The sequence below is a fragment of the Orbicella faveolata genome, unplaced genomic scaffold (assembly GCF_042242905.1).
Source record: "Orbicella faveolata isolate gen_17 unplaced genomic scaffold, um_ofav_v1 contig_25, whole genome shotgun sequence".
NCBI classification, from domain to species: domain Eukaryota; kingdom Metazoa; phylum Cnidaria; class Anthozoa; order Scleractinia; family Merulinidae; genus Orbicella; species Orbicella faveolata.
Window position 1 is genome coordinate 30,733,916 of NW_028301553.1, and position 14,734 is coordinate 30,748,649.

The 14,734-nt window shown below is 38.6% G+C and overlaps 2 protein-coding genes across 2 annotated transcripts; both read left to right on the forward strand.

Annotated features, from left to right (window-relative positions):
* The first annotated feature begins 926 nt into the window (after positions 1-926).
* LOC149109848 (renin receptor-like) lies at positions 927-10,259 on the forward strand. The gene is made up of 15 exons (XM_089294793.1): positions 927-1,118; positions 1,534-1,621; positions 1,803-1,852; positions 2,988-3,116; positions 5,573-5,704; positions 6,134-6,170; positions 6,429-6,511; positions 6,694-6,747; positions 6,996-7,067; positions 7,195-7,272; positions 7,783-7,853; positions 8,174-8,300; positions 8,757-8,828; positions 9,006-9,065; positions 9,739-10,259. The coding sequence occupies exons 1-15, from the start codon at positions 942-944 to the stop codon at positions 9,940-9,942; spliced, it is 1,434 nt and encodes a 477-aa protein (XP_089150919.1). The 5' UTR covers positions 927-941; the 3' UTR covers positions 9,943-10,259.
* Positions 10,260-11,326: 1,067 nt separating this feature from the next.
* On the forward strand, positions 11,327-14,043 carry LOC149109849 (lymphocyte antigen 6F-like). Its single transcript, XM_089294792.1, has 2 exons — positions 11,327-11,508; positions 13,406-14,043. Exons 1-2 carry the CDS (start codon positions 11,454-11,456, stop codon positions 13,783-13,785), a joined length of 435 nt encoding a protein of 144 aa, XP_089150918.1. The 5' UTR covers positions 11,327-11,453; the 3' UTR covers positions 13,786-14,043.
* The last annotated feature ends 691 nt before the right edge of the window (positions 14,044-14,734 follow it).

Genomic DNA, 14,734 nt, shown 5'->3' on the forward strand with positions numbered 1-14,734 from the left:
GAAATTTAAAAACGTAGCAATCACGGCCATTTTGGATTTGTGCTTGGGCAGGAAAACTCGGGCAGGAAAATCACACTATTGTCGTCATATCAACGTTGTTGAAAAGCTCCGTTTTTAAAATATTTTTTGTCCACACTAGAATATCCATGTACATGCACAATTCATGAAAGCTGTTGAGCAGTACTTTCATATGATACTGTTTATTACATATGCTGTACAGGTGGTTCTAACTTTTAAGGTTGTGGATTAAACCCTAGCGTGTGACCATTCAAATGAAAACTACTGAGCAGTACTTCCAAGTGGTAATGCTTAAATTTTATTACAATGCACAAGGTGGTTCGAACTTTTACGTGTGTCTAGGTGAAGCGCTAGAGTGTCATCGGGATTCTTCGATGAAAATGTGTTCATAATGACGTTGGTGAATGATGTTCTTTGTCACTGTCGTTCGTTCGTCTGTACCTGCCATGTTCGTAATCGCTTAAAGTACATATGTGTCACATCTTACATACTACACGGCTCACTGATTCTCGAGAGAAATGAGACATGAATTGTTCTTAGTGAGATGCGTCACGTTTCTCGCGAGAGTTGTCTCGTTTCTCGCGAGGCGATATTAGATTCCCTGCACAAAACCGCGCTTTTATAACTGAGTGAATTAAACAATAAATTGTAGGATGGGTCTTCTGCTTTCAAGTGAACTTCTAAGATTTCCATTTCAACGTCTCAGGAACTAGGAGACATTCCAGCTAGTCATGTGTTGCAAAATTGTCCCTTCATTGGTTCTCGCAAGATACACTTCTCGTTTTACGAAAAACGAGGCGTGTATCGCAAACAAGAAGAGGGCACAGTGGTCACCGTTTAATCGGTAATTTAGAAATACCAGTAGGAACATGAGGATTATTCTCAGCATACACTGAAAACTTTGTCTCGTTGTTGTATTTGTTATGGATGGCGCGTACGTTGACGCGAGATTGTTTCTTTCTGTGCAGACTTCTGACGCTTCCAAGTTTATTGTCGCTCACAGTCCAAGCTATGTGACTTTTCTTCCAAATGCTGGCGCCATTCCTTCGGATGAAATCTCCAATGTGATAGGGCTCGCGATGGGTTTCTCATCCACTAAGGTAGGCCGCTATATTGAAGAGCGAGGAAATTTTGACCAGAAAACCCACGGCAGCACTTAACAGTGCTAATTTAGCTTCTGTTAAGAGAAATCTGATAAAGGTTTTTAGTATAGCATATACTGTAGATTTTATTATCATCATTTTTAGGTTAGTATACCTTAAATCCTTTTTCATTATTATCTTATATATAACTTATGATTTGTGGTGTCTGTCCCAGTACTGGGTCATGGGCTCCTTTGCGGGTCTCCCATAGCTACTTTTATCAAAGATGTTTTTGCACACTTTTTATTTACTTATTATTATTGTCTTTTTTTTTTTCTGTTTGTACGTTTTAGTGTTTTACCCTTTTTTTATATGTACATCTCTAACCTACCATGAATTGTAGTAAATAAGCTGTACTTTGCATAATCTTTAGGAGCTGAACTGGGCTGGCTTGTTAGCAGGAGATGTGTTTCGCAGACCCAAAGCCAATGTTTTGATTACAATTGATGGCGTTACAAAAGGTAACTGTCACGAACCCTTTGGTGTCCTTTAGTCGTATTATATTATGGCGTGACGAGCCAAAATGAAGGGCTGGTTCCTCTTCAGCGTTCTTTGGCGTCTTAGGCATTTTCGCAGCACCTTATGAGGCTGGAGTGCTCTGGAAAACATTTTCTCAACGGACGTATTTTTTTGTCGTTTTAGATGACAAATTCGATGTACTCGGCAAAGCAGCGTCATATTCTGTCGCAGAGGTGAGTGGAAATTATTTTTATCGAGCGAAACTATCTATACTTGTTGAAAACTACCACAAATTTGATGAACGATAGAATTTTCGAGGAAAAAACGTCCGTAGATAGTTTTAAATCAGTTAGTTAATAGTTATTAGTATTCCATTGTGTTATTTATTATTCAGATCTTAACAGTTGGTGTGGTCTCTCGATTTTTACCGACTTAACTAAGTGTAGATGTAGGTGTAGATGAAGAAAAACTGTCGAACATCAATTGTCCGAGACCTCACTTAATTATGTCAGTTAAACTTGTAAAACTGAATGTTCATTTACAATGTGTGAATTGTACTGTAATCAAAGACTCTTGAAAGTTCATGCCTGTGATCCTTTTTCACATTCGCCTACTTTACTATCGATGGTACCTTTTAACGACAATAAAAGTAATCTGTTTTTCTAGCAAAAGTTCGTTTGCTTCCTCGTCTTGCCTCAAAGAGGAGGGACTCGAACCGTCTCAACTCTGATAATAAAACACGCATAAGTAGATTTAGTCCTATGAAACTGGTTAAAGGAGCTAGTCAAGATCTGGGAAATTACTGTTTGTCCGATAAACAAAGCTGCCTTCAAATTGAACAAAAATCAAAATATCGTACTGGTCTACTGAGGTAGAAATGCACGCGAGTGGTGTTAATTAACCAAAACGTTAATTAACACTGGAAAGATTGAGACAGATTATAAATGAGGAACTAAAACTGTTTAGTCTAATGTTTTCAAAATAAGCCATACCTGACCCGGGACCCGACAATGTTATAATTGTATTGTCTCTACGGTGTGCGTGTTAACAAGGATTTGAACTGAACAGCTTAATCAACCATATTCATGCAAGGATTAGGATCGAAATGCACCAATAGCAGCGAACCAAGGTGCTACAAATAGCGACACGCAACAATTGACCTCATCGCCTAATGAAGACTAGCAGTATAGCAGCCGAAACGTCGCGATCTACATCTTAAAGTGACTCCATCGTCAGGCAAACGGGTGAAAATTCATTTATCCTATCTTACACCACAATAAATAATGTACACATCTTTAATGACATATTTATGCTAATTCGTTGAAATTAATCTTGCTTGTGTTCTTACGCCTCTCCTCGCCATTTCAGTCCGAAGGTGCCTCCAGTTTGGGTGGAATTCTGTCCACGTCCAGTGTCACGCAAGAAAACCTTCCGACGCGCGTGACAGATGTTTTTGGCGGCAAATCGCTGACCGTGTCCGTCTCCGGAAGTGAACTCGTAAGTCACCCTGCATTTGACAACTGGCTCTTAGTTTCCCACGAATGGAGATAGCTGTGTGGGAAGAGTATGGGGCGCCGTTTGTAAATTTATTATTTAGACCGAATTTATGCCGTTTTCCCCTTATTTATAAATAATTGGAAATGCCACAAAATTTGTTTATAAATAAGACACAAGAACTTGTCCGTTGATATGTATATAATTATTTTAGGTACGTCCTGATTTATAAATAATCTTTTACCATAGAGTTATGATATATAAATAATAAACTACACAACTTCAATTATTTATAAATCAGGTCATCTCTCAAATGGTTATTTACATATCATAAAGTTTGTAAATCTTATTATTTATAAATAAATTATTTCGCCGGGAGTCTAAATTCATTATTTACAAATAATGAAGTTTCATTTCGCTGAATGTAAGTTTATTGTTTATAAATAATTAACTTCACTGACTGTGTAAATTCATTATTTAGAAATTAATTATTTAGAAATAATGAAGTCTCATCTCGCCGAGTGTAAATTTGTTACTTAGAAATAATGAACTTCACTGAGTATGTAAATTCATTATTTAGAAATAATGAAAGTATGAATGGCTGACCCAGCGTCTCTTGCCCGATCGATTTCGGAGGCTGTTTCTCGCGCTATAAGTGAGACAGTTAATGCTACCCTTGCTCAAGTAGGTAACGGCGGCGGTATGTAGCCTGAAATTCAGCACTGGCGGATCTGGGGGAGGGGCCCTCCTCTCGCGGCTTCGCCCGTCGATTTCTCGCTCTCAGCTACGCCGAGCGCGTTTGTGCTCCAACGTGAGCCTGTTCGCAGGCTACAAAGAATTATCTAAGCATGTAAATACATCATTCGATTTCCCGATTTTAAAAGTTCTGCATTTTCTTCATGCAGCAATTTCTTGGCTTAAAATTTACCTGTTACCTCGACCTTTGAGTAGTTGTTGTCGTTGTCGTTGTTCCTGTTGCAGTGTGAGCTGCCGAATTGTTGAGTGAATAAGAACTACGTAATAGATATTTGAAGCGTGATTCTCGCTTAAACACAATTAACCAAAATAGGGGGGGGGAACCTCCCCTAGATCCGCCACTGCTGAATTTCAGGCTACATACCTACCTGAATAAACTGTCTTATAACGCGAGAAACAGCCTCTGAAATCGATCGGGCAAGAGACGCTGGGTCAGCCATTCATACTTTCATTATTTCTAAATAACGAATTCACATACTCAGTGAAGTTCATTATTTCTAAGTAATAAATTTACACTCAGCGAGATGAAACTTCATTATTTCTAAATAATGAATTTCTAAATAACGAGTTTACACACACGTTTAATTCATTATTTCTAAATAATAAATTTATAGTCGGCGAGATGAAACTTCATTATTTCTAAATAACGAATTTACACACTCAATGAAGTTCATATTTATAAATAATAAATTTGCACTCGGCGAGGTGAAATTCATTATTTCTAAATAATGAATTTACGCACTCAGTGAAGTTCATTATTTCTAAATAATGAATTTACACACTCAGTGAAGTTTATTATTTCTAAATAATAAATTTACACTGGGCGAGGAGAAATTCATTATTTCTAAATAATGGATTTACACACTCAGTGAAGTTCATTATTTATAAATAATAAATTTACACTCGGTAAGGTGAAATTTATTATTTCTAAATAATGAATTTACACTCCCGGCGAAGTAATTTATTTATAAATAATGGGATTTACAAACTTTATGATATGTAAAAAACTTTTTTAGAGATGACCTGATTTATAAATAATTGAAGTTGTTTAGTTTATTATTTATATATAATAACTCTATGGTAAAAGATTATTTATAAACCAGGACGTACCTAAAATAATTATATACATATCAACAGACAAGTTCTTGAGTCTTATTTATAGACAAATTTTGTAGCATTTCCAATTATTTATAAATAAGGGGAAAATGGCATAAATTCGGTCTAAATAATAAATTTACAAACGGCGCCCCATAGAAGAGGGGGTGGGGGAGTGGGAGAATTTGAGAGAAAAGTTAAAAAGGAAAATAACACCAGCAAATACACTGTCATGTCAGCTACGCGAGAGTACTTCAGCTTTGAGGTAGTATATTTTGGTATCCATTTGTCAATTGTGAACTAGAAGGTCTAATTCTAAATCTTCATGAAATCCTCAGTTTTTCCTATCTACTAAAACTCCACTTATCCCACATGATTTTCTCCTCCTTTTCAGAGAACTTCTAAGAAGATCACTGTAATCTATTTTTTTAACTATGACGGCATTTTTGGATTGAGACAATATCGTTAAAACGTGTGAAACACATAGCAATCAATCTTGAAGATGGCCTTTGATCAGCATTGCCGAGGTTAAAGATTTTTTAAACCCAAAAACCTTTCGCGTGTATTGTCAATCCAATTCCATGATCTGTTTTATTTCGAAATTCCAGTTGGCTTCGGCCGGTCATGCCGTAGGGACCAATAGTCACACTTCGTTTTGGAATCAGGCCGAGGAAAAGTTTGAGCAGATTGAGGAAAACAGTGTACAAGGTCTTGGAGACTTGGCTGTTACCAAGGAGGAGGTAAGGTCTTGATTGAACGCTCAGCAATTTTAAGGATTTGGTAGCCGACTTTATGACATGCAGCGCAATTGGTTCTAACGACGTTAAACCTCTGTTCAAGGTAATTCTGAAGGTTCTGGAGGTTTGTTTGTTTGTTTGTTTGTTTGTTTGTTTGTGTTTTTTTTATTATTATTATTTTTGTTTTTTTTATTTCTGCTCAGTGGAAACTCGGGGAATTTTTGTTGCCCCCGTAGTGTAGAGACCACTGATAATAGATTCAACGCCCGAAATCAACAGCCTTCTGTGGTTACGTCCGACAAAAGGACGATTTTTCTTTACTACTACAAAATGAATGATCAAGAAAAATGCTTCAGTGTGTCAGTGTAGACACATATTTGTATGTATTTGGCCTGGTCATTTACAATGCCATCTATTGTTCTTCCCTTATAGATTTTAACGAGGTTGGAGAAAGCTGATTTTGGCAAAGGTAGCTTTTGTTTAAAGTAACATACATATACATGATTTGGAGAAAATCCCAGCAGACAGCCTTGTCTTTTCCTCCTCAACTAGTCTCTAGTTTTTGTTATTCTCCACTTTAGAAACGAGAAAGAAATCTGGGCTGAAGTCGCCTGTGGAACCATGTTGTTCTCAGTGCAGCCATTTAAAACAGCCAATGAATATGATAGGTGTTTTGTGACGTTTTCATAGTGCACTCAGTGGTAGCTTATTTCTTTCGTTTCTGCAGGTGTCAAGTTTGCACCCAGCACTAAAGAATTCACTGTGACAGTCCCCGGCAAAGGAAACGCCGTCTTTAACATGGAGAAGAAGGTAACAAATGCACACGAGATGTCACGATATTATTCTCTTCTTCCCAAATGCAGTTTACTAGTTCACTTTACGATACATGCAATCTTGTACTTTCTATCATGTCATCTTCAGTTGTTGGGAGCCGGTATAACGTTTTTTGGACGTTTTCGTATTCACAATCGTTTATCCTGGCTGTATTTCAGGAGGACTTCCTACTTTTTGCTGAAATTGACGCCATTCTTCAAATACTGGGGAAGGTAAGTAATGTTTTGTTGTTGTTATTGTTCTTTTGTTTTTTGTTTTTTTTTTTTTCAGTATTTTTCATTTATACTTTGTGGTGTACCTGTTGACTACCGTAGTTGGTATGACCTTCAGACGTGATTTATCAAGTCTAGAATTGCACCTATTGCGCTCCATTCTATTGCATCAGCAATAGAATGGCCTTTGTGTGAAAGCGCTAGACAAATGTTATAATATTATTATATTTATTTTTTATTGCTTTCAGCTGAACGCCAACCCCAGTCTTATCCAAGATGGTGTGCCTGATATGTTTACCTTAACCCTCTCCTCTGTCAAGGTTGGATTTTGTTTGCAACTGAGAAATTTACTACGAGATATGAATCTGACTGGAACGTATCAGTGCTTTTGTACTCTTAGTGTTTTCGTCATTTGTTTACCAGTTGTTTCGCTCAATGTTTCTTCAGGGCTTGCGTCGTCGCTATGGTGACAGCTCCTTACAGGCTGAGGGGGCCGTTCAATATTTGAAGGACGCGATTCCTATGGTAACAATCCTTTGATTTTTTCTGTCTTTTTGTTTTGATTTTGTTTTGTTTTTTTTGTTTGTTTGTTTGTTTGTTTGTTTGTTTTGGTTTGGTTTGGTTTGCTCGTCTATTTCTCTGCTTGTTTGATGAATAGCTACAGTCATCAACAAAGGTCTTGGGCCAAATTTACACTTACGGCACTTTTGTTCACACGCTACTCCCGGGCGCGAATACAACTTCACCTGCCTAGCCTCTCCTCCCCCCACCCCACATACAATGTTGAAAACTAGTACCTACAATTTCTCCTAAGTTTCAACATTGTATTGGCTGGGAGGGGCACGGCAGGACATCAGTGCTTTTTCAAACTTCAGTTGTATAACACAGATGATTCGTTGCATTATATCAGTGTCCCAATAACTTTTGTCCACGATTGTAGATTGGTTGTTCTTCTACGGTAACTGTTGATAAAGGCTTTGTTGTTACATTTTCTTAGCATCTTGTTATTTATAGCCCGATTTTATTTCTTTTCAGATTGTAAAGAAGTTCGTCGATTTGTACAACGGAAATATCCTTGTGGAAGTGTTGACTTTGGAGTGGTTTGGGTAAATCTAGCTTTTCTTTCTAAATTCTTAAGCATTGTAGCAAAGCATTTTGCAAATTTTCAAAAACCTTCCAATTAGCGAAGAGTCGTTGAAATCATTAATCTGTTACACCAAGAATTCTATTATTAACAAGCTGGTATAAAACGAAACGTATTGAAGGAAACCACTAATCATTTGCCACGGAAAGGCGCTTCCACTCAAATCCAAAAAGTTCTTCTGATTTTTTGCTGAAACGTTTTCTTACACAAGCGGTTATGTGTGAGCCAAGAGAACTTTATCATTACTAACTTGTTGCTTTCCCCCCCCCCCCCCCTGGACAGTGATCTTCATACCAAGTACCCACAGGAGATGCATGTTGTCTATCAGGAGGTCCAGCCTCACCTGTCATCGCAGTCAATGGACATGTTTCATGATCACCTGCCTTCTGTTACACTCAGGCATGATCTGGTAAGTGTTCAGTTTATTTACACTTTCTAGGACTTTCATTGAAGGAAGTCGTAGAATAAGCTGCCTTTATTTTCAGGTTTGACACAAGAACGCTTCTCTCCTCTAATCTCCTCTTCTCTTCTCTCCCCTCCCTGCCCTCCCCCTCGTCTCCTCTCTCCTCTCCTCTACTCCCCTGTGCTGCCCTCTCCTGTTTTTCCCCCTCCCCCTCCCCCTCCCCCTCCCCCTCCCCCTCCCCCTCCCCCTCCCCCTCCCCTCTTCTCCCCTCGCCTCCCTTCCCCTCCCCTCCCTTCCCTTATTACTGTTTTCTTTTCACGCTCTCCCCCAGTAAGAATTCGTGTATTTGTGTAGCAAAGAACAAGAAGAATTTGAAGTCAAAAGTAATAAGTTGTTAAAGTAAACGACTAAACGGATGAGGTTAAGTTCTTATTCACTTTCATTGTTACCGTATTTTAACAGGAAGAAACCGTGAAGCAGTCGTTGTGCGAGTCGCTGCAGAATAAACTTCTCTCCATACAGTCGCCATTACGGGTTTGTGTTTGTCAACTCTTTATCCATTTGTATCCGTTTGACGGCCATTTACATGTCAAGTAATTATGTCAACGTCGAAAGAAAAATGATATTTCCTACTGCAAGAAATTTCTGGGTACAGGATAGACAATGAGTTGGTCTGTGCTCATTCTTTGCTTATCATTATTCTTTGCGTAGGTGTCCTGTATTGGAAAGCACAGAGAAAGGCGTGAAGCAGGCAAACAGGCCCAAGTCAAGGTACGAACGTAATATTTCAACAAATTATGAACGTGACACAACGTAGTTAGGAGAATTAATATGCTATGATCCCTCAATAAAGGTCAGAAGTATGGGAGCAGTGGGATGTTATCCACAAACTGTGAACCACCTTGCACATCATGATAAACAGTACCAAATGAAATTATTATAGCTTTCATTTGAATGGTCACACAATAGGTTTTCATCCACAGACTTAAAAGTTAACAACACCGTGTACAGCATAATGAACATTACCACATAAAAATACTGCTCAATAGCTTTCATATGAATGGTCACACACTAGGGTTTCATCCACAGACTTACAAGTTCGAACCACCTTGTACAGCATGAAAGTACCACATGAAAGTACTGCTCAATAGCTTTCATTTGAACGGTCACACACTAGGGTCTCATCCACAGCCTTAAAAGTTCGAATCACCTTGTACAGCATCATAAACAATACCACATGAAAGAACTGCTCAACAACTTTTATTTGAATGGTCACACACTAGGGTTTCATCCAAGGACATCAAAGCTAGAATTACCTTGTGCATCATAATAATACCACGTGAACCTAGTAGCTTAGGGTTTCATCCACAAACTTCAAAGTTAAAACCACGTTAATTGACATGGAGGTTTACGGGTTTTTTTTGTTTTGTTTTTTTTAAACCAGGCTGATCCAAACGTCGACTTAAACAAGGTGAACCTGGCACCAGAATACTCCGAGGACTATCCCATAATATTCAACATCTGGCTGTGGTTGGTCATCGTCTTAGTCCTTTCCATATATGCGGTGTGCGTCATCATGTGGTACATGGACCCAGGCCGGGACAGCATTATTTACCGCATGACAAGTCAGAGAATCAAGACGGATTGACTCGCAGATCTCAGTCGAAAGGAGTTCGACAATTACAGAGTTAAAACTGATTGATGTATGAATTATAACAAGTTGTAACTTGTAAGCGATTGCAGGGCAAAAGTTTTTGCATCCCGGCAACGGATTGTAATTTTTGCTAAGCGCGGTAGTTTTGTTGAAAGTAATCATAATTTCCTTGTGTTGGTAACGAGATCTTTTCAAGGATTTAAATTGTATTCATTCGTAAATGGTGTCGATTCCTTCTCTTTTCTTGTTGCGTTTTGTTTTGATAAGAATCATGTGTGAAAATTCATTAAATTACATTTTTGTTTGGTTTACATTTGAATCTTTCATATTCTCTTGATGCTTTATAGTAGTAATTGCCCTGTCTGGATGAAAAAGTGACAATAGGCCATTTTGCTAATCCAGATCTCACACTTTCTTGAATCAAATACTATGAGATGATAAACAATCCGTTGGTAGAAAAAATACCAACATGTGCACTTTCTCTTGGATCCTGACGTTATCCGCATGCATGCTGCTGCTGTACAGTCTTCCTGTTCGGACAAGATGGTGTGGATTCCATCAAGTCGATGTCGCGTTAAGTTTTCTAACTGGGGTATCTGTACACTTGTAGCTTCGTACCCAGATTTTTTAACTGAGTAAAACAAACAAAGCAAAATACACGTACAATACAACTATAAGAGTGAATTACAAAGTCACAAAGAGAAGTACAACGAAATAAAAACACACAAAAAGTTGAAGGAAGGTTAGGGCGATAGTTACAATATTTTAGGGGATTACAGCATATCTTCATTTAAATTACTGGCTATTATTTTGGCGGTCAGGGGGACTGGAAATAGCAGTTTGTATACCATATGCAAAAGGAATTCATTTTTGGTGTCACTCGCTTTTTTGTCTAACTTAAGATTTTACAAGACGTAAGAAAAGTGTAAAAACCTCCGACTTGCTAGTTTCACCCCAAGCCTCCCTTCAAAGTCACGGTCAGAATTAGAGATTGAACGAAATTCCAAAACAGATCAAAAATCACTGAAAGGACGCCCACAAACACGAGCAGGAAGTTCCAGCGGTGTCGTGGTCATGACACGAATTTCCGCACAAACGAAATCCGAGCGTCATCATGTATCTGGTGGGAGTCAACATTAATCTCCTGACTACCTTAAAATTTCAGAGTAAACAATCTTTGTGCTTGATAAACAAACCGAGCTTTGATCACACAAAACGTAATTTGCAGGGATGTGACAATCTGTTCTCAAGATGTTTCTGGCAAACCTTTAGTGCCGCGTTATGAAACTTAACTCCTTCTAGAGGTTTCCTATTGTCGATGACGTTCACTCAAAATATGCGCGGCTTTCTAGAAAGTGATAACGTCATCGATTGCAAGTAACGTGACTAGTAAAGAAGTCGATCAGGATTTTTCTTGGCGTTAATCGGGCGATCAGTGTGTAAACAATAGACACGCCACTGAAAATTTGCAATTCAATTTATTTTCACGAGGTGGGAGAACCAAGATGGCCACAAAGCTATTTCATGTGCTGCTGATAGTTGCTTCGTCGGCGACAATAGGTACTACTTAACTTTGATTTAGCACTGTAATGTGTATTATAAATTTTCAAGGAGCATTAATGGGATAATTTTTGCCTGATGCCGAAACGTCGCAAATTACAAGCCAGACCTACTGAAGCAAAACAACCCAATAAATTTAATATCTGTCCAAGCGACCGGTCAGGGTTGATTCGCTTTCATTGAAAACAATTCAGTTAACTAAAGGCCCGTGGAAATTGGATAAATAGTTGATGCTTTTGCTTCCTACGAGGTCGTTTCGGAGTGTGATTTCGAGCATTTGATCATTTGTACATTGAGACAACACAAAAAATTGAAACAAGCGTCAGCCAAAGAGCTGATATATATTTTCAGGCTGTATTTCACGATCGGTCCAGTCATTTTGCAATAGAAGTTATTATTATCTTGTTATACACGCGATATTGGCCTTCCCGGGATATTTTTGGCGTGCGTTTGAGCGACGAAGAAGTAAATTTAATCGTCGTATTTCCTTCCTTTGGGAGTTAGTGCTGTAGTGTATTATCGTTCTTTGCCAACCACCTTCAAAGGGATGCAATAGGAAAATACGAAAGATAGCTGTTTAAGAACGATTTTTTTTTTCAAATTATCTTTTCGTTTGCAGCCACTTACACTTACGTTGACAGAAACGTGTCATACGTTCTAATGTAAATGCCCGTGATGTTGGTTTGCACACAGAGACGAAATTTTAAAAGAAAAATATGGAAGATATATCTAAACCAGGAATCGTTTTATCTCTCATTCAGTTTTTGTTCTGTCGTTCCATTTCGGTATCAAGCTATGTTTTTGGAAGCCCGTCACTGCAACTGGGGCTTAACTCTATTCAACTACATATTTGTCAGTCTAAGGACCTGGGTTGTTTACACTAGAGCTAACACAGGCTATGACAGTAATAAATACTGTATAAACGTGTGCCCGTAAATTTAAAATTTTCTTCTAGAAAATTTCGTATTTTAAGGCAAACCTTCAGTTTCCAACTCCGGACAGCTTGATCAGATCAGTTTCGCGGGTTTGGGGTTTCACGTGAAATTTATGCTATGTTTTGGATTTTAAATTATCTATCTACCTAACACCTCTCCATCAATGCTCGGTTAATAGTTGTAAATTTTCATTTGACCAAGGATTATTCCAGTATGGAACAATATTAACCTTTGAGTCGCTTAGACGAATTGCAGTGTAGCTGCCATGAGCACGTACAGTAAAATTATTATAAATATTTGTATTACGATTTAGCTAGATGTCAGCTGAATGTAATTCATATTTTTACAGAAAAAAAAACTTAGTATATTTATATCTCATTGTAACAAATAATTTTTCTAGAACTTTGATGCTTGTAATTTACAATTAATTCATAACTTACTCACCTTCTAGTATAGCTCTTACTAATTTGGAGTTGCTTTGTTGTAAACATGATTAGAATTTTTCCTGACCCAATCAAAAGTTCAAAGAGACGACTTTTAGTCTACCTTGGCTGTATAAGAGCACAACCAGGTTCAAAATGTTAATTAATTTCTCCTTACTGACAGCCATACAGTTCTTTTCCTGTCAGTTAGGAGAATTTGTAGTACATCAACACAATACCACTCAGTTGTTGTTTTTCTTTATCCTCATTACCTCCCTGCTTGATAATGTATTGGTATTGTAACGAGAATTTTGGAGTTTCATCGCTCCAGTGTTATAATTAGTAGAGGGCTAGCCTGCCCGCCTGGATTGATTGATTGACTGACTGACCTGACTGACCTGACTGACCTGACTGACTGGCTGACTGACTGACTGACTGACTGACTGACTGTCTGACTGACTGATTGATTGATTGATTGATTGATTGATTGATTGATTGATTGATTGATTGATTGATTGATTGATTGATTGATTGATTCAGCTTCTTCCCTGGAATGCTACAAATGCACTCAAGAAAAAGGACCTGACGCAGACAAATACTGTGAAATACCGTCTTCGTCGCTGGGCAATAACACGGAAGTCAACTGCCCCAATGGTGATAGTCGCTGTATTATCACGAAAACCATTCAAAAGGATAACTCTGTGACGCAGTTTCGTCGAGACTGTGGAAAAGATAAGGGCTGTACAAACAAATGCACTGCTGACGCGGATGGAGTAAATGTTTGCAAGTCGTGCTGTGAAGAAGACCTCTGCAATAAAGGAGATGGACCTAAAGCGGCCGAGCAGTCTGGAACATCGAGGATCACGATGATGAGGGCCCTATCTGCAGTTGGGAGCTTTCTCGTGTGGTGCCTTTTGTAAGAGTCGTCATGAACACCATCTGTTTATGCGCCCGTGATTTCTTTGTTAGCGTTTAATTGAGTATGTTTATAGGCTGAATTACATGATGTCGATTGCTACACGCTAAAGAATGGACATTTGTTGCGAATAAAGTTACGTTTTCCATAGTCACCTTAAAAAACGTGAAAATGTAGAGCACACATGCAATTGTAAGAGTAGTAAATGTTAATTTGCTTTTGATTGTCTACAGTCTTGGTAATAAATTATAGTTTTCAAAAATTGTCTCACATCCATGCTCGCCATAATTTTAAGAACATCTACATCGAATTCACATCGAAACGTATTGGCATTTGAGAAGGGCGGATGTCCGAAGCCCAGTCCACACTAACTACGCCGAAGGAATTTGAAAACGGAGGTTTCACGGCACCCCTGAAATGCATCGAATGTTTACCGTAGACACACTACGCCGAGGAAATTTAAAAACGCGGCAATCAGCGGCCATTTTGGATTTGTGCTTGGGCAGGAAAACTCGGGCAGGAAAATTACACTATTGTCGTCATATCAACGTTTTTGAAAAGCTCCGTTTTTAAAATATTTTCCGTCCACACTAGAATGCAACGTCGTCGTTTTAAAATTCCTCCGATACGGTTTGAGGAGCGTCGCCGTATCAGTGTGAACGGTAGGCCTAACCATAGAAATAAAGCTGCTTTTTGAAATTCCTCCAGAGTAGTACTAGCCTGGACGTGGTGTGAGGCAGTCCGAAGAAAACGGAAGAAAAACCTGTGGAGCCACAATATAGGATTAACCTGTTGCCTGGTGACTCCATGACTCCTGTTGCCTGGTGACTCCATGACTCCTGTTGCCTGGTGACTCCATGGCTCCTGTTGCCTGGTGACCCCAAACTGCACCAGGACCACAATGATCTAATCTGAGGCGAGCCCTCTCTTTTCAAAATGTCTTTTCTTGTTTT

Excerpts from the sequence above, each read along its gene's own strand:
- LOC149109848 (XM_089294793.1), top strand. The coding sequence starts at position 942 with ATGGATGGCGCGTACGTTGACGCGAGATTGTTTCTTTCTGTGCAGACT. Across the intron at positions 6,748-6,995 it reads TTCTTCAAATACTGGGGAAG|CTGAACGCCAACCCCAGTCT; the intron begins GTAAGTAATGTT and ends TATTGCTTTCAG. Across the intron at positions 8,301-8,756 it reads TTACACTCAGGCATGATCTG|GAAGAAACCGTGAAGCAGTC; the intron begins GTAAGTGTTCAG and ends GTATTTTAACAG.
- LOC149109849 (XM_089294792.1), top strand. The coding sequence starts at position 11,454 with ATGGCCACAAAGCTATTTCATGTGCTGCTGATAGTTGCTTCGTCGGCG. Across the intron at positions 11,509-13,405 it reads TGCTTCGTCGGCGACAATAG|CTTCTTCCCTGGAATGCTAC; the intron begins GTACTACTTAAC and ends TGATTGATTCAG.